Raw genomic sequence first — 26090 nt, 5'->3', positions numbered from 1 at the left:
TGTGTCTTCAGTGGCTTCCCTCAGTGTTCTTCATGCACAGTGACTCCGTTTTTGAGGACATCTGTTTGAGTTACGTTCATTTGAGTTATGTGACATTTTTAGGTTTAACTGGACTCCACCGCGCGTGTGTGTCTCATTATCAAAGGTTTAATGTCTTGAAGCTTCAATTTCTTTCTTCTGCTTTGATGAGGCAAACCAATGAGAACACAGCGATGATTCCAACATACCTCTATATTTCCACACGTCTGGAAAGCGGTGAACATGAACATGAAGCTGAAGCCAAGGATCACAATGTTCAAGAGCTTCTTCCTCTCTGGACTCATGTTGCAGTGCATTTCAGAAATGCCTGAAGAGAAACGACAAAACTTCCCAGGATTCAACACCTCATCTGTCAACACAAAGGCAGAAGTGCAAACCGGAAAATTTAGATTGCTTGTTCTAAAAGCAGCATGACGTGTCTATTTTGAAAAGACACAAATATCTTTTTCTTCATATGCATAGTAGATGAATTTTTGTATTAATTAACTTTTTCCTCCAAGTGTAAATGAAGTGCAATAAATTTACCTGAAATTAAATGGAATTAAAATTATCTTGCCATAACCGTAAGACAGTTTTGAGGGCATCACCACAAATATCTGGCAAAACTTCACTCAAAAAGTGATTCTTGCATTTACTTGACTTCTATTTTATTGCAGACAATATGAACCAAAGATTCACACAGTTAAAGATTCAGAATAAGGTCGGGAACACAGTCCAAAAACATTCCTTCTCAGAACACGTACAGACTGGAGTGGGCAGCCTGACTTGAGCTGGATTTTACTTTCTATCCGGATAGTGTTCAGTGCGGATCTATCCGGATCCGCAAAACAATTCACAAAACAATATACAGGAAATGTTGCCGGTGCACAGGACAGGAGGGTTTCTGGAACAGATACCACATCCATCTCTGGATGGAGACGCACCTATCAGCTACCTCTGGAAAGGCCTCAGTTATTTGCTGCAGAAGGTAAATGATAACGCACTCATCCTCCCCATGTTCTTCAGCATGATTTAAATTTGAATCGCCTCCCTGGATTACGAAGAGTTTGTACTGAACCGTGTCCTCTTCAACCGCTCGTCTTGCAGCACATCCACTGTTGTGCTTTTTGTAGGGACCTTTTGGCGATTTTAAAGGAGATATACCAGGCAGATCTAGATTGAAGACTTTTTACTTGTGAGATGAACATTTGGATGTGTAAATCTTAAGGACGTCTCAGTCATGCCATCGAACTTGTTGGGTCCCACAGTAAAACTGATTCCACCAATTCCCAGTTCTTTTCTGCATGAAGCGTATGTTCTCCCTGTGTGTGCCTAACTTTACTCAGGATGCTCTACCTTCCTCCTGCCGCTGTTAAAACGTGGTCATTTCAGGACCTCGCTGTACGTGCCTATTCATGGTGACTGTACAATGCAGTTTGTCAAGATATCCTAAATAAAAATATTCAATTAATCTTTGAAGAAGCGTCACTATTCCTAATACCAACAACTAGCTCGCAATAGGGCAGTCACAATTATTACAATATTTACCAATCGCGATTATTTTTCAGATTCACGATTACCGTGAATTATTTATTTTATCCACAACGCATAAAACGACTCAGAATCTGACGTCATTGTGCAGCAGCCACGCTCACTCTGTTTCGCTCTCCTCTTAAGGCAGGACAATAACATGGAGGCTGAGGAGCGATCCGTCCTGCCGTTTGGATAAGACGGCCAATTAAAACAGTGGCCGTCTTCTTCAAATTTGTCTAAAATGCGGAGTTCACCGAAGGAGCTGTCGGTGTGTGGGTGTGTGTGCGTGTGTGTGCGCGCGCACGGAGTCAACAGGCTGCAGACTGCGAGGGAGGGGGTGGGGGAGGGAGATTCCTGAATGGAGGCGCGACACGTTACAGTCTGAGAACCATCAGTGCACGTGAGGTAGCGAGCGCGGAGCAGAGAGAGGATTTTAACCCAAGTGAATATGTTAAAAAAAACAAAACCAAAATGTGGAGCTGCCTTTACTTCTCTACCGGTGTGATTCTGCCGTTACCAACCTGTTCACACCATGTGCGCGTCGTATACTGATTTTATCAGATCATGAGATGAAATAAACGGCCAAATATCTTTAAAAACATATTTAAAAAATGAGAATATATGAATGAACGTGGAGAAGCTGTGGTGATGTTCAGACGCACAGATCACAAAAAGCAGGTGAGAACTCTGAAATTTAACAGCTGTTATTTTCCAAAGGTATTTATTTGTTCAATCTTGAGCTTAATGTAGTGTTTAAGCACAAAATGTGACTGATGAGGAGAAACAATTTCAGAAATACAACAGAAACAACCACAAATCAGAAAAAGTTGGGACTGTATGTAAAATGAATATGAAAATAAAATGTTGCACTAAATTTCTAATCATGACAGCCCTAGCTCGCAACAGTGACCTCTATATGGAGCTAAATCCAGGCCAAAAGTTTTGTAATCTGAAATAAAAAAAGACTGAAAAAATAAATTTTGAAACTCAAAATTCAATGTTTGTTCTTGAATTTTATAATAATTTAAAAAGTTAATTATTGTTATTATTATTGTTATTATTAAAATAAAAATAAGTGTGAAGAAGCCTCACCGTTACAGGCCCGGCACTGAGGCGCTGAGAGAGATCTGCCGCTACCAGAAATCCACCAAGCTGCTGATCCACAAGCTGTCCTTCCAGCACCTGGTGAGAGAAATCGCTCAGGACTTCAAGACCGACCTCGGCTTTCAGAGCTCCGACTGTGATGCTCTGCTGGAGGACGGTGAGGCTGACCTGGTCGGCAGCTTGTGGATCAGCAGCTTTGGTGGATTTCTGGTAGCGGCAGATCTCTCTCAGCGCCTCAGTGCGGGCCTGTAACGGTGAGGCTTCTTCACACCGCCGGTAGCTGGAGCGCTCTTCCGGCTTGGGATTTGGATTTACGGCGGTCTGCTTGGTTACACTGTGAAACTGCGGCCACTTTGTTACATCGTCATTAATTCACTATCCGGTACAACATACAGATCCACTGAACCAACTGCTACACATCAATCACAATAAACAGCTTTATCTTGAGGGTTTAAGCCTCATAATAAGCTTTCATTCTCTCTATTTTCTTTCACGCGCCAGCCGCGTAGTAAATAAATGATGGAGACGGGAGCAGAGTCATTATCTATCAAAGTACCACGTTCCTGAAAGCAAATCATGTGAGGACTGATTGCTCTCCTGTCACTCACAATTCCACGCCCCTCTCAATCGAAGCCACGCCCTCCCACGCCAGAACGGGGCCAAAAGTTTGAAACTGAAAAATAAGAACTGAAAGTGAAAAAAAATATCTGAAGGTGAAAAAAGAAATATAATGAAAATAAATTATTTGATCAAAATAATTCCACAGCTGAATCAAAATTTATTTACACTGAAAAATATATACAAGGTCTGTCAAAGTATAGGTCCTTTTTATTTTTTTCAAAAACTATATGGATTTCATTCATATGTTTTTAAGTCAGACATGCTTGAACCCTCGTGCGCATGCGTGAGTTTTTCCCACGCCTGCGGTGACGTCATTCGCCTGTGAACACTCCTTGTGGGAGGAGTCGTCCAGCCCCTCGTTCGGAATTCCTTTGTCTGAGAAGTTTGCTGAGGGAGACTGGCGCGTTGTTTGATCAAAATTTTTTCTAAACCTGTGAGACACATCGAAGGTGGACACCGGTTCGAAAATTAAGCTGGTTTTCCAGTGAAAAGTTTAACGGCTGATGAGAGATTTTGAGGTGATACTGTTGCTTTAAGGACTTCCCACAGTGCGAGACGTCGCTCAGCGCTCTCAGGCGCCGTCGTCAGCCTTGTTTCAAGCTGAAAACCTCCACATTTCAGGCTCTATTGATCCAGGACGTCGTGAGAGAACAGAGAAGTTTCAAGAAGAAGTCGGTTTCAGCATTTTCTACGGATATTCCACTGGTTAAAAGGAGATTTTTTTAATGAAAGACGTGCGGACGGGTCGCGCGTCGGCTCGCAGCCGCCGCGACGCTCTGCCACAGGAAAAACACCTCCGTTGGAAGCCTTAAGGACAAGTTGGAACATGTCCTGCTGTTAAACAATTTCTCATACACTCACTCCACCGAAAGCCATCAAAAGCCACCTGGATTTTACAAATGGTTATCAACACGGAGGTGTTTTTTCCTGTGCCCGCCGCACCGCGTCGGCTGCGTCCCGACGCGCGGACCGTCCGCACGTCTTTCATTAAAAAAAATCTCCTTAACAGTGGAATATCCGGATAAAATGCTGAAACCGACTTCTTCTGAACTTCTCTGTCTCTCACGACGTCCTGGATCAATAGAGCCTGAAATGTGGAGGTTTTCAGCTTGAAACAGGCTGACGACGGCGCCTGAGAGCGCTGAGCGACGTCTCGCACCGTAGGAAGTCCTTAAAGCAACAGTATCACCTCAAAATCTCTCATCAGCCGTTAACTTTTCACTGAAAACCAGCTAATTTTTCGAACCGTGTCCACTTTGATGTGTCTCACAGGTTTAAAAATTTTTGATCAAAACAACGCGCCAGTCTCTCAGCAACTTCTCAGACAAAGGAATTCCGACGAGGGGCTGGACGACTCCTCCCACAAGGAGTGCTCACAGGCGAATGACGTCACCGACAGGCGTGGAAAAAACTCACGCATGCGCACGAGGGTTCAAGCATGTCTGACGTAAAAACATATGAATGAAATCCATATAGTTTTTGAAAAAAATAAAAAGGACCTATACTTTATTGACAGCCCTCGTATCTTACACTCTTATTTTAATAATACTTTTTAAATGATTATAAAATTGAAAGAAAACAACACTGAATTTTCAGTTTCAAAATGTATTTTTCAATCTTTTTTTATTTTCAGATTACAAAACTTTTGGCCTGGATTTAGCTCCATACCTCTAGCGACCTCTAGTGGCCACCTGGACACTGCAATGACTAATGATGCTTATTAAAAGATGACATGTGGACACAAAACAGGAGGTCCGCTGGTCCTTACTCATATCTATCAGAACCCAGCACTTCAGATACTCAACATAATAAGTTTTACAAACTTATGTATGGAAGGTAGTGGATAGTTTCCGGACGCGGCAAACTATCCACTACTTACGGAAATGTTCCGGACTCACTCACTCTGTTACGGAAATGAAAATTAAAACTTTTACTGACGATATATGCCGTATACGTTGTTTTTGTTCAACAGTCAGTAATGTTCTTAACTTTAATTTGAGAAACGTTCTACCTAGTTGTTCTTTTTTTTAATACAAGTAAGAAAACCAGAAAACAACTCACCAAAAAACGTAGCAGCTCCGCACAAAACACCGACTCAAGAGCTCATTTTAAAAACAAATATCTCTGACTTGTCCTGTGTTCATGTACTCCATGCAGCTGCATATTAGAAAACGTAAACAAAAAAAAGAGCGTTGAACCAGCGTTAAAAAGGATTTGTTGAGGAGCTCAGCGTCTGTTCCGGCTTCATGTGAGTGAGTCAGCTGACCGCCACCGACTCATGACAGGAAGTACGAGGCCTTTCACAATAAAATCATCGAACTCTTTATTTTGTTCATCTCGGCAGAAATGTACCCTGGACGAGTGTAAGACAATGGTGATTTATATTTTTACCTCCGCCAAGGGGATGTTTTCAACCACATTCTTCTGTCTGATTGTAGAAAATCTCTAAAACACAAAAAGTGGATTCAAACTTGGTATAAAGGTAATCTGCGGTTAAAAAAATGCTGATTAAATTTGGAGATAGATTTTTTTGTTTGTTTTTAAATCAGGCACTGTAGGAAACTGCAATGTAATTCACATCCTGACCTATATTGTGTTAACTTTTCTCACTCGTTCCCCGATCGGGACACAACACACGACCTTCGGCATTCAGTGGCGGTTCTACACTGAATTACTGCTTGGGCGAGACCCCCTCCAAGCACCCCCTCCCCCAAAAAACCCCCACAACTGTTGTCTTTATCTGTGGGTCAAAGGAAAATCTAAAGTGAAATGTTACTATCATTTCCTGCCAACGAAATCAAATGATTCTTTCTTCCATTAAATAAATTATGAAGTTAAGCCTTATTTTCAATGCCATTATTATTATTATTATTATTGTTGTTGTTGTTGTTGTTGTTGTTGTTGTTTCTTCAGTGTACATGACAACAAAAAAAGTTGCCAGCTGCTGGAAAATTATTGTAAAAACACACACTCTTGCAGCCACACAAAAAAGGGTCAGATTCAGTCACTTCAGCTAGTAATGTGAACACAGCATAAGTTCTAAGCCATCTTTACAAATAGGCAGACTGTCCTTTCTGCAAACTTTTTGTCCTCTCTGCTGAGATTCAAACCCGTTCTTACAACCCTGTCTGTCTGCTGTCAAATGTCTTTTATTTCATAAACTGCTTGCCTCGTTCCCCTGGATGATCCGCAGAAAAATGTGGTGCAGAATTCAGGTTCTGTGCTGTGTCCTAAGTGGACGGAGTCACAGCAGAGCAGACGACCCGGGGAGGAGAGCGCCAGTCCCCGGTTGCCTGCTGCACATGGAGAGGATTCGGCTGCGTCCTCTGCCGCTTGTAGCTGGAGGCACAGCTGAATCCTTTCTGTGTGCAGCAGGCATTAGGTAGGAGATATACCACCTATTTTTATTTGCCATTTCACACAATTCAGACAAACGTGCAGGACATATAGCCCTGTATTTATAATATTATGAATGAGATGTGCATTATTTGGAAGAAAGTCGAGATGTAACTGACTTAAGCCCACAACCTGCTTCTATGTTCTGTCCTTCCCGGCAAGCAAGGGCGCCTGTGTAACTGCAGGGGGCAGCAGTTGTCAATTCCACACACAGTCACAAGAAAACCATTTTGTGGAGCAGATAATTTTTTTTTTTAAGTGCTTGTGCCCACGTAGCCGCCCCCAATAAATGCCACCTTGGGCGACTTCCCAGTTCACCCGTACCAAAAGCCGCCTGTGGACATGATGGGAGATTGACGCCCCGACCAGTCGCTGAAACCTGGGCTCTGGTCTGAGTGTCCAGAGAGTCCTTTCAGCTGTCGGGGGAGTCAGGCTTTAACTACCATATACAGCACAGCACACCAGCTTGCCTCTGCCACACACACTCACCATCTGTTTACAGTGGCACAGTCCATCACAGTACGCTGCACCATCACACGAAGACGCTGCTCCTTGCTGTATATAAATGGACTGCATTTATATAGCGGTTTTCCATCTGCATCAGATGATCAAAGGGCTTTAGGGCTTTACAGCTGTGCCTCACATTCACCCATTCACACAAACACACCGATGTCACGTGTGTGTGTGTGTGTGTGTGTGTGTATATATATATATATATATAGAGAGAGAGAGAGAGAGAGAGAGAGAGAGAGAGAGAGAGAGAGAGAGAGAGAGAGAGAGAGAGTAAAGCATCAGGATGGATTATGTTTGGCGGAATATCCACAGACAGTGCAGCATGTTCTCATGTATTGTAATAAATATTCCAGAGAAAGGCAAGAGCTTCTCTCGGAATTTAGAAGGATAATCCTGAAAGAAATTTCTGTATTAGGTATTTGACTATTTTAGCCATATGGTCAAGTGAGAGGGGAAGTGTTGGCTTTTTAAATACTTGAAAGAGGATCGAGATCGATCGATCGAGAGGATTTATTACTGCTATAACGGACTGATGCAGTAGGTGGCAGCAATGCAACAATAAGGACGCCGGCTGCCGTTAAACGCCGCAGAAGAAGAAGAAGAAGAAGAAGACGACGACGGAGTAACACTTCGCGCCTGGAAGAAGCTAGGCTAACTGCTAATCCTCAGCTGAACGGGTTTATTGTTTAAAAAGGTCAGACAATTTCAATCACAAACACCGGGAGGTTTTTTAATATAACGCTACTCTACGTCTTCCGTCGAGTGACTGTTGGTTTACTTTTTCCTCAAAGCTTGCAAGGTCGATTGAGGACCATGAGTTACGGAAGGCCTCCGCCCGATGTCGACGGCATGACGTCCCTCAAAGTGGACAACCTGACCTACCGAACGGCCCCCGAAACGCTCAGACGCGTCTTCGAGAAGTACGGCCGTGTAGGGGACGTCTACATTCCCCGAGACCGCTACACCAAGGAGAGTCGGGGCTTCGCTTTTGTGCGCTTTTTCGACAAGCGAGACGCCGAGGACGCGATGGACGCCATGGACGGCGCGCTGCTGGACGGCCGCGAGCTCCGAGTCCAAATGGCCCGGTACGGAAGACCACCAGACTCCCACTACGGAGGAGGACGGAGGGGCGGCCCGCCTCGCAGATACAGCGGCTACGGACGCCGAAGCAGAAGGTACGAAGCTTTTTTTAAATAAAAATAAAGTAAAAACAAAAAATAACAGGTTTATGACACTTGGAAATACTCGGGAGGCGCCATGTTGGTGCTTGGTGTAGTTATGTGGCAAAAAAAAAGAAAAGTTGATGGATTTTAGAAATATGTATATGTCGCGGACATGGACGAGCGAAGCTCTTCAGCATCCGGTGAGACTAGCGCTCATGTTGAGTGTGTAGTGTCGGCACAAACCGTTCTGAAAACGGAGTGGCTATACGGTTGTTAAGTGTGATGTAACGCATCATGTGATTTTCAACTTAAGGTGTCAGGTACAATTCTTTTCGCCTTGCTTACAAAACAGCGTGGAATGTTACACGCTCGTAGATCTATTTGTTCGTTGTCGTCTGCATCTACCTGTCAACTGGTACCAGGGCAGAAGTAAACTCGATCTGTTTTAATCGTTAACACTGGTTAATCATGGACTCAACAAAAATGCAAGTGTTTAGTGAGCAGATGACTGCCGTTGCAGAATATTACGAACGAACAAATACCCACAGGGTATTTCAGAGTCGTCCAGGCGGATACTGAGATACCAGTCCAAGAAATTTTTCTTGGAGAACGGTTAGTATCTAAAAATGTTTCCAATCAATACATTTCGTACTCATTCCTCAGAAATTCATCAAAATACCAGCGTAAATTGTGAAGGTGTTTTGCTTCTTTCATCATCCATTCATCCACCTCAAGTTCCAAGCGCTGTTTTCTAAGTGAGGCAGAAAGAATTGTGTGGCGGAAAGAATTGTATATGACACCAGCTCCAAACAAAAAAAGTGCGCTGTCATTAACATTGAGAACTGCACTGAGACGATCAGGCTTCACTTAAACCATTGCACACGGACAACAGTATTAACATAGCAACATAAAACTCATTGTATATTGTGCGTAAAACTCTCCTGGATATATTAACTGGGTTTTTAGACATTATTGCGTTTGTTTTATGTAAAAATGCCAGAAGCTCAGGTCGTTTCTCTGTTATTTTCAATGGAAGTTGCTGCAATCGCTTCCTGTTCATGTCGTTCGGGGAAAAGTGAAGTTTGCACTTTAACGTCCTGATTATTGTAATATTTTTTTATTAACAGACATGTATATTTTACCTGTGCATAATAAAATATATATAGTAAAAGGGGAAAACACTTTTAATTGTTCTTACCTTAGAAACAGACGAATACAGTTAAGAGGTGGAGGCGGAGAACAGCGGGAGGGATGTTTGCGCACACTGTAAACACAAACTAAACTTAAACTGTAGATCCTTAAAAGCATCATACAGACATAACTTTAATTGTAAACTTGCAGGTCTTTGGACCCGGAAACAGATTTATTATGTGATGCTTTACGTCAGAGCTTACAACCAGATACGCCCAACCATTGGTTCAATAAAGTAAATACGTGAGCATATACACCCAACCACAACCGAACAATGAGCATGCTATTTTCTCGCCGGCTGCGAAAGGGTTCACAGTCCACGGAAGGGCTGTGATCTAAAGCGGTTCTGTTTGGCTTATCACCCTCAGGGAACTGGGTCAAACTAACACCATCTTACAGGCAACAAGCAGCATTTTGTTCATAAAAACTGTTTTGTTGTCATTAACAGGCTTTTATTCAAAATACTTAAGAAATTTGTGTGCTTTCATCCATTTTCGCAGTAATTAAAGACGGCACTGTTAAATGTGTCAAACATGCGCTGCTTTTCACATCGCAGTAGAGCCTTTAAAAAGTGGAGTAAAAAACGTAGTTTGGATGCACAACGTGTTAAATACACAATCACGGTTGGGTGAATAAGGTAAGATGTTTATTTGCCTAACGGTTGGGCGTGTAATGTTCATTGTATGACTTATCTGCCCAGCGGTTGGGCGAATAGCCTTTGCCTTTGGAAAATGGGGTATCAGCGCTTGGTGGCGAGTATGCAGTGGTCGAAAACGAACGGTGTCTCGACAAGATGAGCTACTTGTTGCTTGTATGTGCAGCTTGTCTTGCTGCTCCAACAAAATAGCTAGAAAGGTCTGTATCTTGTTTTTTTTTGCTTATTTGAATTATACCCAAGATTTTGCTTTCTAGGTAGTCCAGCATCTCGCCATGTCATTTCTGGATGGTGGGTTTTTACGACAATGTTGTCCTGGGCAGATTTTTTTTGTACCATTTCCGATTTGTGACTTTGTCTACCATAGAGCGAGCTTCCCGGTGCTTTGCTTGTAATATGTATGTCGCGGACATGACAAGCAAATCTCTTCAGCATCTCACCATTTAGGTCTGACAGACTTTTCTTTTTTGTAAATGCTTCGATGGAGCATGAGCATAGCTAAAACCTTTCAGTTTCTGGGGGAGCTCTGCCCCTGCCTTTTTAAACATTTTTTTTTTTGTTTTTTTGCCTTTCAGACCCCCCCCCCCCCCCCCCCCCCCCCCAAGACTCCCTGCCTTTTTAAGCATTTTTCTTTCTTTGCCTGCAATATGGCCAAATTATCCTATGGCAATATTGTCATATCAATATGATATACGATATGACTATGATTTCACTCAAGGTGCAGCAACAGTGAAAATTAAACATTCTGAAACAAAACAGTAATGATGCCACACTCATTTTGCACTCATAAGCTTAGGATACAGTCCCCTCCAAAGTATTGAAACACGTTATAAAGATTAAAAAGAAAATAAGATTATAAAATCAAACCTACACTGTGCCTTGTGATAGATTCACTGCAGTGACTGCTCCAAGTTGGCAGCCTGCATTTCTTGCGCCTCAGCAACCAGTGCAGCGTCTACTCATCTTTATAATGTCTATGTTCGTCCAAGATGGTGGCCACATTTCTTGCGCTTCAGCATCTACCCCTCTTTATAATGTTGTCTATGTTTGTCTACCATTGGTTTGTGACTTTTTACGGCAATGTTGTCCGCCGGTTTGTGGCTTTTTCTCCACTAGGGCTGAATTTTTGCCATTTCCAGTTTGTCCCTCCGTCTACCATAGAACGAGCTTCATGCTGCTGCATGGCACTTGTAATATGTATATGTCACGGACATGAACGAGCGAAGCTCTTCAGCATCTCACCATGTCATTTCTTGTTTGCGGCTTCGTCTACCGTTGGTTTGTGGCTTTTTATGAAAATGTCCGGTTTGTGGGATTTTTTTTTTTTTTTTTTTTTTTCCCCCCATTGGGCAGATTTTTTTTTTTTTTTTTTTTTTTTTGCCATTTAAGGATTGTTTTGTGCCTTCATCTACCATAGAGCGAGCTTCATAGAGTGACATATAAATATTACTGGCAAAGCGCTGCACAGCAGCGCAAAGCTCGCAGTATATATATGTCATGAACGTGACGAGTGACTCTCTTCAGCATCTCACCATGTCATTTATGTCCTTCAGACTTTTTAAATGCTTCGCTGGCGCATGAGCATGGCTAAAACCCCAGACCTCCCACCTTTTCACTATATTTCTTTTTTTTTTTTTTTTTTTGCCTCTCAGCTTCCCTGCCTTTTATTTTACTTATTTATTTTTGCCTTTCAGCTTCTGGCTCCGTTCCCTGGACACCCCACCCCCCCCACTTATATCAACCTTAAAACTCCTCCTCTGATGTGTCAGACCCTTCCTCTCTGGGGAGAGTTTGAGGGGAGAGCAGCAGCAGCAGACAGTTTTTCTCTTTTTTTTTTTTTTTTTTTTTTATGTGCATGCGTGAGCGAATCATCCATGAAGATTATTTTATTTATTAACTACACAGATGTACAATAAAACAAATGGTGACTGGTTTATAACACAATTATGACAGAGTTTGAGGGGAGAGAGAGCGAGGAACTAGGGAGCCCTGGAAGTGTCATCGCAAAATGTTTTGCATGTGGAGAGAATGTGCGCACGTTTTAAGTATTGTTTGAGTAAAACAGGGGCACGATCTACTTAAACGTGGCCACAATTTGTAAAACGTGCACTCAATTATTCAATATTGTCTTGACACATAAATGTTGACTATTAGTCAACAAACCAGCAGACAGTGTGATACATTTCCCCATTAGAAATGGATCTGGTCAGGATATATCATGGTTTGGGCACACAAGGACATACAGGGAACTCCAGCTGCCCAGCATCGTTTGCACCATCATGTTTTCACGTTTGCACATTGATGCCATGAAAAAGGATGCTGAGGGCGAAGCGTCTCTCCGTTGAGGATGACAATTTAGGACATATGGAGTTAATTTTGAACGAAAGGAAAACGTGCGCATGTTTTATTAATTCGAGGGCTCAATTAAGGAAAACGTGCGCACGAATTATCACGGCCAGGAAAATATGCGCGCATTTTATTAATTTGAGAGCACGTTTTAATGATTCGTGGGCTCAATTAAAGGAAAACGTGTGCACAAATTATCATGGCCAGAAAAATATCACTTTAAGTGACCTCTCCCTCTCCCGGGTTCTGTAAGGAACCGCAGCGGCAGCCAGTGTTATGTTTTTTTTTTTTCACCTGCGTGCGCCGCAACAAATGGAGCACAGCAACTTGCTCTGTGTGTGTGAGTCATAAAACGCAGGGAAGATGAAGACAACACACTGGAAATAGTGCTAGTGGAGTATAAAATTATCTGCACTGCTCGAATAATACATGCACAAACTAGCACATACTATTTCGAGCCCTCTGCTTAGCTATCATGTTACAGGGTAGCATATGCACAAACTAGCACATGCACGTACTAATTCGAGTCCTGCAGACTCAGTAGGGTCCACTAACTTGATTAGTTTGGTCGTTGTCTCACAATTCACTATGCTACATAAAGAACAGTGTCTTCTAGCTCTAGCATCAGCTGAAACCACCAGGAAGGTTTGTCAGCTGTCAGCACGGTAATATGGAAGAGTACAGTTAGCTGCATCAGGCCAGTCAAGGTAAGCTGAAAGCATACAAATGTACATTCAGATTAGTCCCAAAAATTTAGATCAGCATCGGACCCAAACCAACTGAATACAGATATTTTGACCAATGAAATAACATTTTCAGATCAGTTTGAAATATGGTGCCTATGTACTCACAGCCCCTTCATAAATGCTAGCTTGCTTAATAATGAGGATTAATAAACATAGTGCTTGTATAAATGCATTTAATTAAAAACTTTTACGTTCACTTTTTTAGTATTGAGAAAACCTGCTCGAACGTTTCTTGCAATTTCAGTTTTCAATTTATTTTCATTTATATAGCGCCAAATCACAACAGAGTTGCCTCGAGGCGCTTCACACAAGTAAGGACTAACCTTACTAACCCCCAGAGCAACAGTGGTAAGGGGAAAAAGTCCCTCTGAGGAAGAAACCTCAAGCAGACCAGACTCAAAGTGGTGACCCTCTGCTTGGGCCATGCTACAGACATAAATTACAGAACAATTCACAATCAAATTTGCAGCAATCAAATCTGCGCCAACTAGTCTTACTGCAGAGAACAGTGGATGACTAAAAGCTTCAGCAGTTCAGTCTATTTTTAGAGCTCCCTCTACTGGATAATTCTTGTAAATAGCAATTAATGAAACATTGAAAAGTAGGGTACTGTGCTGTACTGTCATTAGTCACAGTTCAAAAACATGTATAATGTCACCAATATTACATATTGTAATGGTTTTACAATTATTTAACTACCTGAATGGAAAATGGCCACCTCTGAGATGCCCCTATAGTCAGAAATGATTTGTTTGGTATGCTCTGTGTGTCAAATTTCATGGGTTTATCGTCAAAGTCAAATATTCTGCCTATCTGCTCCACTAATGTTAAGTGGAGTTAATGGGTGATGCTTGCAGCTGCTCTGAGGAGAGTTTAACTCTAAAGGTGCACCGACATGAGCATGCTTTTGGTTCATGATACATCACGACCTGTGTTGTACTGTAGAGTAAACTCATCTTTAACGGGTGCAGACAGGACGCCAGATGGTTGCCTGTGCGTGCTCTTGCGCACAGAGAATTTTGAAATGTTCAAAAAGTCTTTCTCACACAAATGTCGTGCTATGTGGCGCAGTCTAATCTCCAACACGACGTGCAGCTCGTCAGGTGGAGTAAAGAAGTGAACAGAGCAGGTGGTGACGTCAGCGGATCGCATCAGAGCGCAGCTCATCTGAAGGATTGTAACAAGACGTTAAATCTGTTATAAACATACTTTAACAGCTTCAGACAAGAAGGAAAGAACACGCAACTGTTTTATCAAGCCATGACAATGTAAACAAGACATAATTATCTTTTTAGATGGCTCAAAATGCTTTCTGTAGCTTGTTAGGCGCGCAAACTGCTCCAGCTGCAGCCTCCTCTGTGATTCAGGAAGTGATTAGAGCTGTTTGCAGAAAAAAAATGATTAATCTGCCACAAAATAATTGTTTTATATATGCAGCGTCCAGCACAGAGCACATGGCAGCTAGTAGAACAAAGAACGGTTCGTCACGACACAGGTCATGCTATTGCGCAAGTCTGTCATTCTCATGTCAGTGCACCTTTACTCTCAGTCTGTGAGTCAAATCCACAAGCTTAATGAGTTTGAGCAACGCAAAAAAATTTCTGATTGAAAATGATAATGCTTTGCTGAAGTTTATCAGCTAAAGTTAGCTTTCACCTGCTGAGCTGAGTAAATGTTTTATATTCATAAATTGTTCTCCCTATTTTTATTTTTACCAAATAAAGCTACACCGGTTAATTGTTACTGCCATAACCGCAAGAAAAGTCTCAGCCTTAAATAACTTAGTTTAAAAAATAAAAATAAAAAAAATAGCACAGCGCTGTTTATTTCATTTTGTTTAATGTACACATTACTTTTTGTGCCTTTTTTTTAAAATTCCTTGTTATTCAGGAAATCATCTCAAGTTGTGGCTTTAATGTACAGATGAACAGCAAATATTTCCTAATAATAATATCTTCTTTTTCTTAAGTTTACCTTTAAAAATGTACAGTAATCAGAAATTAATCTTGAAGTAAAAACACATTTATAAGGATTTTAAGGTGGCCAAGAATTTGAAAACAAAGATGATCAATAGCTCCAAAGCTTCTGCCAAAACTCGAAAACTCGAGTGAGGGTTGAACAAGTTGATGCATTAATGTGCCATAAATACTCCTATTGATCAATCTGAATTGACACTGAAAAATATTATTTTTGACTTCTTTGAATTGTCATTTCCTTTGTACTTTTCTGAACCACAATGTATGTTTTGGATTAAAGGCTGGTAGTGTAATCAGGGCTGTGAAAACTCAGCAGATCCGCGGGATTCCGCGGATTTCATTGTGTGTGTGTGTGTGTGTGTGTGTGTGTGTGTGTGTGTGGGGGGGGGGGGGGGGGGGGGGGGGGGGTGTTGGTGTTCTTTAATCGTGAACATCACTGAGTTTTTAAAATGCTTATTGCAAAGCGTTCTCTTTTTTTACGACATCGTGTAAGTTTTATAAGTCCGCGGACACTGATGTGTGTGTGTTACAGATACAAATCAGTTTCCTCGGATCCGTGGAGATTCGCAGAGGGAAAAATGCCACTCAAAGTGTAGCTGTTAACGACAGTTGTCATAAAGCAGGACTGGTTGGTTGCTGCAGCGACGCTCTGTGGCCCCTGTGTGCCGCTTAAGCTAAACTTGGCATGTGGACATCCCAAACTTTTAGAGCTTTCAAGTTTTTAAAAGATTTGTGCAGCATGTCTGTGTCACGGAGCAACGTCGCACAGAGAGAAGATGGCGAGAAAGACTGTTTGAAAAAGTCTTATAAGGACAAGAATCCGTGGAATCGTCGCTGCTTCATCAACACACCTGAAAGATAAATGAAACGGGAAAAGTGAACTGTGTCATCAGGAAACACTGTAAGAATTTTTCTCTCCCTGGAAAATAAATATTCTGCTGTTCAAACAGGATTTTAGAAAAGATTGTGACTTTTTTCACGAATCTAGACTTACTTTCATTGTAAAAAAGACATTGTGGCTTTGAATGGATTTAGGCTGCATGAATTTACACAAGAATATGTGACTTTTTATTATAAGGTATGTTATTGATATTTTACCATGATTTTCCAAATATTCTCTAAGCTTTGGCTGTGGTTTTTGAAATGCTGTAACAGTCTTTTCAGTCTTCATAAATTTCATGTAGTTTAATTGTTCTGAGTTAATGCATAATTTGGTTTACAATTAAAAGGAAAATCATTCCAGGTCCTACTTCCATGTCATAATCTGTTGTTTCAACATCACCATTGACGGGTCAAATAAAAGGTTGAATAGAGGATCATTTACTTTGAATAGAGGATCATTTACATCATCCACTAATTTTGAGATTTGTTCTTCCAGGAGATGCTGAAAAAGTATCATTAGATAAAAATTTAATTCTGGGGCCCCACAGGGCCCTAGACCCCGGCTCCTGGGGAGCTGTTACACCCCCAGACCCCCTGCAAATTTTCCTTGGATTTCGCACTTTTCATTTCACAGCCCTGTGTAATACAAGTTGTCAGGGCTGTACGCTTAGCTTTTTCACTAGGAGCACAGGTGCTCCTAAATGAAAAAATTTAGGAGCACTGTGAAATTTCTTGATACAATTTTATTATTAACGCAAAGACACATACTGTACAGAGTGTACCTTTTCCACACACATGCACATTTTATATGATTCTATTGTATTTATTTCATTGTTTTTTACTTCCTTTTCTATCGTTATTTACATCATTGCTTTTGTCCATTTCATTACTTTTTGCTTTGTATTTCTTGTGTTATTTTAAACCCTCACACACACATAACATCCCAGTCCCACTTTTTATACTCAGGTCGCCTGCTACGCTTAGCTACATTCAATCAACTAGACTCTTGTAGACTCTTGTCCATTTGTACAGATGGAATGGTTTTCTCTATGGGATATACAGTGGTCCCTCGTTTATCGCGGGAGTTACGTTCTAAAAATAGCCCGCTATAGGCAAAATCCGCGAAGTGGCCAACGTTATTTTTTTACAATTATTATAGACGTTTTAAAGCTGTAAAACCCCTCACTACACACTTTATACACTTTTCTCAATCAGGCATGAACATTTTCTCACTTTTCTCTCGTGTGTAAACACTCAAAGTTCAAACCTGAGTAGAAAAATAAGACCAACCTGTTTTCAGGCCCAAACATTTGTTTGAGAAATAAAAATAGAACGTTTTCCTATAAATAATTATGATGGCTTTTAGAACTAACGAATTTAATTTTAACGATCAACGTATGAGGTTGGACACATAAGAAATTATTAATAGTGACTGACCAGTATTTCACAGTTCCTCTGATTGCGCCTCTTCGTCCTGGCGCCGCTGCGCTGTCACGTCTTTTTCCACTGACTCACACCTCACTGCAGGTGTCTTTTTCCAAGTGTAGAACACAGTTATGGGTAGTTGTTGGCGCTCTTTTTTTCTTCTGGGTGAGAAGATTTTTATAAACAGACACGCAGAACACAATGCGCATGCTCTCCCTTTGCGGTGTCGCGACCGGCTGCTTGATGAGGCCGTGGAACACAATGCACTGTAAAAAAAAAAAAAAAAAAAAAAAAAAAAAAAAAAAAAAGCATGCAAAATTGAACTAAAAAAATCCGCGAAACAGCGAGGCCGCGAAAGGTGAACCGCGTTATAGCGAGGGACCACTGTATTTATTTTAGGAGCAAAATGCGAATGAAAGGGTTGAAATACATTCTCGCACACGTGCGCCTGTTTTATTTTTTTTCCTTGCACAATCAAATTTTAGGCGCAATATGCGAGCAAAACGCTCACACTGTACAGCCCTGGTTGTGTGTCAAGATTGGGGTGGAACACTTCATCTGGCCCAACAAAAAATTTAAAATTTTCAGTTTTGCCAGATTTGAAGGGACTTGCACCCTTAAAGTTACAATAAGGAAAAAAATGTTAAATTGTTCATATTAGCTTGAACGTTTGTGTAATGATACATACTTTATAATTAGTTACTGTCATTTTATATAAACTTGTATATGATTTAAAAGGTGGGATAACATTTTTGTAAAAAATTTATCAATGTGAAGTAAGTCTATTAATATACAGATAATGACTGTATTTTGAGTTTTGTATCCAGTGAACAAAATAAACTACTGCAAAATGAGTTATTTTCACTTATACTGATTCATTTTTTAAATAGTTGATGTAGGTCAGTTATAGTGCAAGAGAGACTTAGTGCTCTTAAATGAGAAGGGAACACCCCCGACCCATGTTTGTGAGGTTGAAAATATCTGCATATTGACAAAAATTCAAATGCCATGCTTCCCAAAAAACTGTGTGCCACCAGAAGGACCTCGGTTCAGTTTTGTCAGACAGGAAAATCCCCTTGACCGTAATGGCCAAGCTGCTCCTGCTTGGCAGTTCAGCGCCTTGCGTGGCGGCATGCTGACATCGGTGTGAATGGATGATTGTGAGGAGTCGCTTTAAATGGCTTTGAGTGTCTGCGTTAGCTGGAGACCCGGCAGAGGTATCAGAGTTAGCTGTGAGATCTGGTGACAGCTGTTTTCTTAATATTAGTAAAAGCAGATGAAAACTGTACCCACTGAATCTACCCAGCTATTCCCCCAGCCCGAGGCGCCGGAGACGCAGCAGATCTCGCAGCAGGAGCCGCTCTCGTTCACGGAGCAGAGATCGCCACAGCAGGTCCAGGTCCAGATCCTACTCCAGGTCCAGATCCCACTCTCCCAGGAGGAAGAAGACCAAGGCCAAGTCAGATTCTCGTTCCAGATCTAGGTCCAGGTCCAAGTCTCGGTCCAGAAGCCGCACGCCCTCTTCTAAAGGAGGATCCAGGTCGAGATCTAAGAGTCTGCCCAAATCATCAGCAGAAAACGGAGGGGAGTCCCCGTGATGATAAGCCCAGGAACAGGTGAGTGAGGTTTGTAGCTTTTTATGTTTTCTTGTGAATTTTAACCTCAGTGGGTGGGACATGATTTCTTGCCAGAATACAAATTAAAGTTTAACTTTCACCAGTCTGTGTATTCCCATGTTTTTGCAGTTTTATGTTCTAGACTTTTCTTTTTTATTTCTATTTACAGGTTGGTAAGTTGTAAGTGGAATCAGCAATTATTGTTCAGTTACAAGTAATAAGACTGTATTTTCTTACCCCTTTGAGGGATTTTGGGTGGGCTGAATACGAAGCAACGTTTTTTTTTAGGAACAGCTCTGATGATAAACCAAATCTGGAATTCTTTCCTTCCCAAGCTGCAGCTTCCTGTTTGTTAAAGTGCCGTTTGAGCTGAGGCATTGTGAGCAGTTAGTAGGTGTGTGCTGAGCTGCCAAACCGCTGCCGGCTGAGAGTGTCTATGCAGCACGCTGGAGGCAGGCAGTGTTGGGGTGTGGTGTTGAGGTACGGCTGTGTGTACCCGCCATTGGACATAAATTGTACGACCAGGTTCTGTCCTGAGCCGGGGGGGTGAAGGTGCTTGAGGGGAATTGAGGTTTGTTCAATGCTCCTCCTGTGTCAGTTTCAATTTAACGTCTGTTAATCTGTACGCTTACACCACGTAGGGCTACAGCAACCAATTCATTATGAATCAAATAGTCATCGGGAATCAGAATTTGAACTTGATTTATTTAGGCTTTTGTTAGATGAAAGATTGGGGGGAGTGGCCTGCATGAACATTTGTCGAGCTACACTTCTGTTGTCCAACTTTAACCCCCATCCAATACCCTTGTAACGAACTTAGTGTAGTTACAACTGTGCTAAAGTTAACAAAGATCTTGTTTAGTCACAAAAGTCGAGCAACAATAGGTTACTTACTTTTCTTTCCTCTAAGGTTTGATTGCTTGAATTAATGGATCGTCTTCCAGATCAAACTAAGATAAAAAATGTATAGAATTCAGAAAGCATCACACCAGAGAGAATGCTTTCAAAATGCAGAAACTAAGGCCCTGTGTCCATTCGGTGTTTCGCAGTTGTGATCTCGCTCCATTTCGTGGTCCGTGACTCACACAAGAGATCAGTTTCAGCAGAGTTCCAGTTTAGGGCACAATGTAAAACGTCGTGAAGTGTGTACTAGACGACAACACTGGGGCACGGCATAAGTTCATCACAGGCGCAACACCTCCTCTTGATAACCCTCTCAACTTGGGACAGTGTGCCATCATAATCGTCCGTGAATTCGCTGGAATTCACATCCTCATTAGTCATTGTTTGCTGTGAGACGCTGGAACTTTGCTAGCACCGTGGTGCATTCTGGGAAGCGCAGGGGGCTGCCAGGGGCATTATGGGAAACGTTAAAGTACCGAATATAGTATTTTTTAAAAAAAGTGATGAGAGCGAGAACACAAATGCTTCATCCCAGCTGTTGTCAGTGTTTTCAGTTGCCTAGTCAGCTGCCACTGACTAGGCTATGATGTACTTCAAGAATCAAGTGTTTGTCCAATCTGCTGTCACAGATGAGTAGTGGCTTTTTTTTTTGCCTCTGTTGTGACAGATCAGTAAAAATAAACCTCCCATTTACGTGAAAATGTACTGCAGCCACTTTCTGGGCAAATTCAGGGACTTTAAACTTGAAGGCACTCAAAGTGACCACACACACACACACCAAAAAAAAAACAAAAAACAGTTGCATACACTCTGTTCTCATTTAAAGCCATAGAAAAAAATAGTGGTGTCTGGAAGAAAGCACTACGTGGACACGGGGCCTAAGAATGTAAAATGTAGTTATAAAAAAACAACTCTTATAATAAATGTCACATAATTGTAAAATGGGCACATTCAGACATCAATATGATAAAACCATAATCAAAATATATATGGTAGGTCCATGTGAAAAATGAGTACTTTAAATATCCAATATTAAAAAGTGAAGCGCTTGGATGTGCTCGCTGTGCGGGCTGTTAAAGTCCCACAGCTGAAATTTATTTGAATCCTATCAAGAATCATTTAAGGATTGACTCCAGTTTTAATAAGACAAATGTTTAGTTATTTACAGAGATGTCATTAGCAGTCCAGGACCGTATTTCATGGTGTGCTAAGCTGTTTTTATTTGAGTGTATATATTAGCCTTCTAACAGCTGCTTGTTTTTGACAGTTTCAGGGGAAGACTTAGGAGCTCCAAGTCCAAGACTGGATCCCACACAAGCAAGTTTTGTCTTGTAAAAGGTTATTTTTTTTTTGTCTTCCATGCCTTGATCTGTTTTATGGATTTTGATTTTTCGTGTTTTACTACAGTTTTAATTTCCTTGTTATATGTTTGATTAGTGAATCTACAGTCTTTTAATTTGGCTTTATGTGGAGAAGAATTTGTCATGATCTTGTTCCATCACACGAGGGTTTGTCACAGTTATAACATTTGTCAGCTGTACATTCAGTCTTGCAGGAAACAGCTCGACAACCGGCCCTGAATTGGGCCAGATACTGGTCTCTCTCTCTCTCTCCTGTGATTGGTTGGCGGTCGAGACGCTGACGTCAGCCTCACTTATGATGTGGCGCGAGCGCTACTCTCCAATTGGTCGTTTAGGAGTGGAAATTCCCACTCCAACATACAGGCCAGTACCCGGCCCAGTTCATAGCCGGGCCGGTTGTCTGGCTATGGAAACATCAGGCTTTTTTTTTTTTTTTATGCGCATGCTTCTGTTTAGTCCGTGTTCAGCTAAGCTCAGTTGACTAGGATCCTCCACCGTACTCCCACGCACAGATGTGATGTTCCTGACCAAACCTTTTACCTTTTTATTAATGTGCCACCAGTCTGTAGACGGGTCAGAATACTGTCTTTTCATTGTGTGGCTGGAGAATGTTAATGTACAGCCAATTGGATATTTCTGTTTTAAGAGTAAAGTCACAGTGTCACGTTGCTGTTGGTGGCTGGAAGCTACATCAGCAGCTGTAGAGCTCGAATGATATATCAGCCAGTATGATGAGCTTTTCCTGAATGTATCGGTATGGGCATTGTTTTTGCTGGTGTGAAAACTTTTATCAAATAAACAGTGCAGGAAAATGTTGGAAATGCTGTCGGGCATGTCTGGGGCCCCCATGCCCCCTGGCTGACATTAGCTTCAATAGATTGATTAAACAAGCTGCCATTATTTTCAGTTGAAGTGGGTGACTGCCAACTTGAGTGAAAGTAATGTGACAGCAGCATGACATGCATTGGTTGGTTATATTTCAGAATTATCTATAATAAATTCATGGTTAAACTGCAAAACATCAAGCCTCAGTTACATTTCTTTGCCAGAAAAATAAGTTAGGAATCATTGGCATCTTTAATGCATATATTGGCAGCATACATTTTTATTTATTTTACGCCCTAATATCAGTATCTGTCTTCAAAACAATCCGTGTCAGCTGGGCTCTACGTGAAAGAATAGTTTGATTTAACTGCTGGTGGCATTTTATTTTTTTGTAAATGGCAAGCAAACACACTGCAGGAAATGCCAACGTGTTAGTTAAATAGCAGCCTCAGCATCCTTGAACAGCTTGAAATTGCAACTTGCAAATACTGTGAATTAATCAGTTCAGATTTTACACCGCCCCCCCCCCGGCCTGTTAACAAAACTGCTTTTATGTTATTGTCACAGTGAAGCTGATTCCTTTGACAGGTTCTTTATTTGCAGAGAAAATTGATTGTGAAATTTACAGGTGAACATGTGACAAGGTTGTAGCGTGTCACACTACGGTCCTGTTGCTCAAAAACATTTTTCTGTTTGTTGTAAAAGTCAAGCAGTGTTGCTCTTCCAACTTATAACAAATGGGATTTGCTGTAACATTTGTAAGCTCCCTGATTGGTTCTTTTCACTTGGGTTCATGTGGTTGCTACAATAATTTTTGCTCAGCAGTCAGTGAAAACTACAGATTGAGTACAAAACTAGATGCCTGGCAGTGTGCCCAGGGATACCCCACCTCTCGCTCAGTGACTGCTGGGGTAGGCTCCAGAAAATAAAAGAAAACTAGATGATATCACTGTGACAAATCACCTCCTTGAGGATTAACAAGCTCCACAAACATTTAATTTTTCAAGAAACTTGTATTTTTTTTTTTCTGTGTGTGCTTGGTGTGATTGTAAGGACCAGTACTTTTTTTTTTTAATAAAGTTTGATTCATGCAAAGCTGGGAAGGAATTCACTGTTAAGGGAGAAATATCCCAATATACGAGGTCTGTTAGAAAAGTGTCGGACTTTATTTTTTTTTTTCAAAAACCTGATGGATTTGAATCATGTGCTTGCATGAGCAAACCTTGAACCTTCGTGCGCATCTGTGAACTTTTTCACGGCCGTCGATTGCGTCATTTGCTGGTAAGCAGCCTTTGTGTGAGGACGTGTAGTGCTCTCGGCGGATTTTCATTGGAAGGAAAAATACGGAACGACTGGAGCAGCGCCGCATCAAATTTTGCCAGAAACTGGGCGACAGCCAGGTGAAAACCATTCAGATTATTCAGACGGCTTTCGGTGACAATGCTGTGGGCATCACACAGATTAAGGAGCAGTACAACCGGTTTAAAGACGTCCGCACAACGGTGGAGAGCGAGCCACGCTCCGTTCGGCCATCAACATGCTGAAATGACCAGATCATTTCCAAAGTGAACGCTGTGGTGATGCGGGACCATCGTGTGACTATCCGAGAAATTGCGGAAGAGGTGGACATCAGCACTTTTTTGGCACATTCCAGATTTGGCCATGAAAAGAGCGGCGGTGAAATTCATGCCGAAGCTGACGGCAGAGCAAAGGCAGCTTGGTGTTGAAGTCTCACAGGACACGCTGGACTCCGAAAAATTATGCCCACCTCTTCCAGAATTTCTCGGATAGTCACACGACTGAAAAGCCACCTAAAATCATCTGAATGGTTTCTACCTGGCTGTCACTCAGTTTCTGGCAAAATTTGATGCGGCGCTGCTCCAGTCGTTCCGTCTTTTTCCTTGCAATTAATATCCGCCGAGAGCACTACACACGACCTCACACAAAGGCTGCTTACCAGCAAATGATGCAATCAACAGGTGTGAAAAAGTTCACATGCGCACAAAGGTTCAAGGTTTGCTCTTGCAAGCACACGTGATTCAAACAATCAGGTTTTTGCAAAAAATAAAAAGGTCCGATACTTTTCTAACAGACCTCGTATAAACACTTGTTCCCATATGTTGTTAAATGATCCTGTCCAGACAAGGAAATCAAGGCAAAAAAAAGGAATAAGTTTTATACCTCTTTTATAATTTGGCAAACGTGCTGTGCCACTTCCTGTAACACCAAGACTTTTACAGCTGTGCCTTTCTTGTGTGTTGAGTGAAACACCAGAAACAATATCAAATGGATCATAAAGAAGACAAATCCTGAGTGGTATCACCAGTTTTCTCACGGAAGGTTTTGTATGGACCCACGTCAGACTGTCTGTCCGTCTGATGGACAAATTCCTCCAGACTAGTGGAAAAAAGGCCCCCCTAAAACAAGAGTATGTTTGAGTGAATTGGAGAAATATCAAACTGTTTTCTAATAAACAAAATTGAATGCCATGCGTGACAATAATGACCCCTAACTGGCAGTGATAGTATCTTTTAGTTTTTTTTTTTTTTTACTTACGATTCTAATCTTGTATCTTTTTGTGCACTAGGCGCAGTTGTGTAGCGGTTGCATATTGCTGGTTAGCTGTTAAGGTGGCGTGTTGCTCTGCTGAGATGTATCCAGTATTCTCCAGAATGGTCCTGTGACTACTGATGGTACAGTGGCTACATTTTCTCCCTTTGTACAAAAAGCTTTCCTACAGAACAGACACATGACTTCAATTAAAGTTGGATGTTTTGTCTAAATGTCTCCCGTTTTTTTTTTTGGGTCCCACCCCCCGGTCACTTAGGCAACATAGGCAGTACTGGAAATAGCTTTTATTTTGTACATGTAAGTGCGGGGAAAAATTGTAGATGAAAGCTTGTGGTATCTAAGCCTTTAAATACACTGAAAGTCGTCACTCTATGCTCAGTGCTAACAAGTTGACCAACAGTGTACAGTAGTGTTCAGAATAATAGTAGTGCTATGTGACTAAAAAGATTAATCCAGGTTTTGAGTATATTTCTTATTGTTACATGGGAAACAAGGTACCAGTAGATTCAGTAGATTCTCACAAATCCAACAAGACATTCATGATATGCACACTCTTAAGGCTATGAAATTGGGCTATTAGTAAAAAAAAAAAAAAAAAATAGAAAAGGGGGTGTTCACAATAATAGTAGCATCTGCTGTTGATGCTACAAACTCAAAACTATTATGTTCAAACTGCTTTTTTAACAATCCTGTGAATCACTAAACTAGTATTTAGTTGTATAACCAGTTTTGCATGATTCCTTCATCTGCGAGGCATTAATTTTGTTGGTTTTCTAATGTGCTTGGGGTCATTGTCTTGTTGAAACACCCATTTCTTCAGCATAAGGCAACATGACCTCTTCAAGTATTTTGACATATCCAAACTGATCCATGATACCTGGTATCAATCAATTTCAATCAATTTTTTTTTTATATAGCGCCAAATCACAACAAACAGTTGCCCCAAGGCGCTTTATATTGTAAGGCAAGGCCATACAATAATTATGTAAAACCCCAACGGTCAAAACGACCCCCTGTGAGCAAGCACTTGGCTACAGTGGGAAGGAAAAACTCACTTTTAACAGGAAGAAACCTCCAGCATAACCAGGCTCAGGGAGGGGCAGTCTTCTGCTGGGACTGGTTGGGGCTGAGGGAGAGAACCAGGAAAAAGACATGCTGTGGAAGAGAGCAGAGATCAATCACTAATGATTAAATGCAGAGTGGTGCATACAGAGCAAAAAGAGAAAGAAACAGTGCATCATGGGA

At 41.5% G+C, this 26090-nt stretch overlaps 1 protein-coding gene and 1 long non-coding RNA gene across 6 annotated transcripts; one reads left to right on the top strand and one right to left on the bottom strand.

Moving 5' to 3' along the window:
- Positions 1-227: 227 nt before the first annotated feature.
- LOC117528420 lies at positions 228-5448 on the bottom strand. The gene is made up of 2 exons (XR_004565765.1): positions 5338-5448; positions 228-388 (listed from the first exon to the last, which is right to left on the bottom strand). It is a non-coding gene; the product is annotated as an uncharacterized LOC117528420 (long non-coding RNA).
- Positions 5449-7800: 2352 nt separating this feature from the next.
- On the top strand, positions 7801-25057 carry LOC117527546 (serine/arginine-rich splicing factor 2-like). 5 transcript variants are annotated; one of them, XR_004565555.1, is made up of 4 exons: positions 7886-8360; positions 18876-19185; positions 21356-21426; positions 24862-25057. XR_004565555.1 is itself a non-coding variant. In XM_034189940.1 (3 exons), the coding sequence occupies exons 2-3, from the start codon at positions 7999-8001 to the stop codon at positions 19165-19167; spliced, it is 654 nt and encodes a 217-aa protein (XP_034045831.1). In that variant the 5' UTR covers positions 7801-7879; positions 7977-7998; the 3' UTR covers positions 19168-23200. The 5 variants fall into 5 exon arrangements, 3 of the variants coding, with proteins under 3 accessions (XP_034045831.1, XP_034045830.1, XP_034045832.1); XM_034189940.1 differs by lacking the exon at positions 24862-25057 and adding an exon at positions 7801-7879 and having other exon boundaries at positions 7977-8360; positions 18876-23200; XR_004565554.1 differs by having other exon boundaries at positions 18876-21426.
- The last annotated feature ends 1033 nt before the right edge of the window (positions 25058-26090 follow it).

The sequence above is a fragment of the Thalassophryne amazonica genome, chromosome 16, assembly GCF_902500255.1.
Source record: "Thalassophryne amazonica chromosome 16, fThaAma1.1, whole genome shotgun sequence".
Lineage (NCBI taxonomy): Eukaryota > Metazoa > Chordata > Actinopteri > Batrachoidiformes > Batrachoididae > Thalassophryne > Thalassophryne amazonica.
Note: the sequence above shows the minus strand (reverse complement) of the source record. Positions and strands in the feature narration are given on the sequence as shown.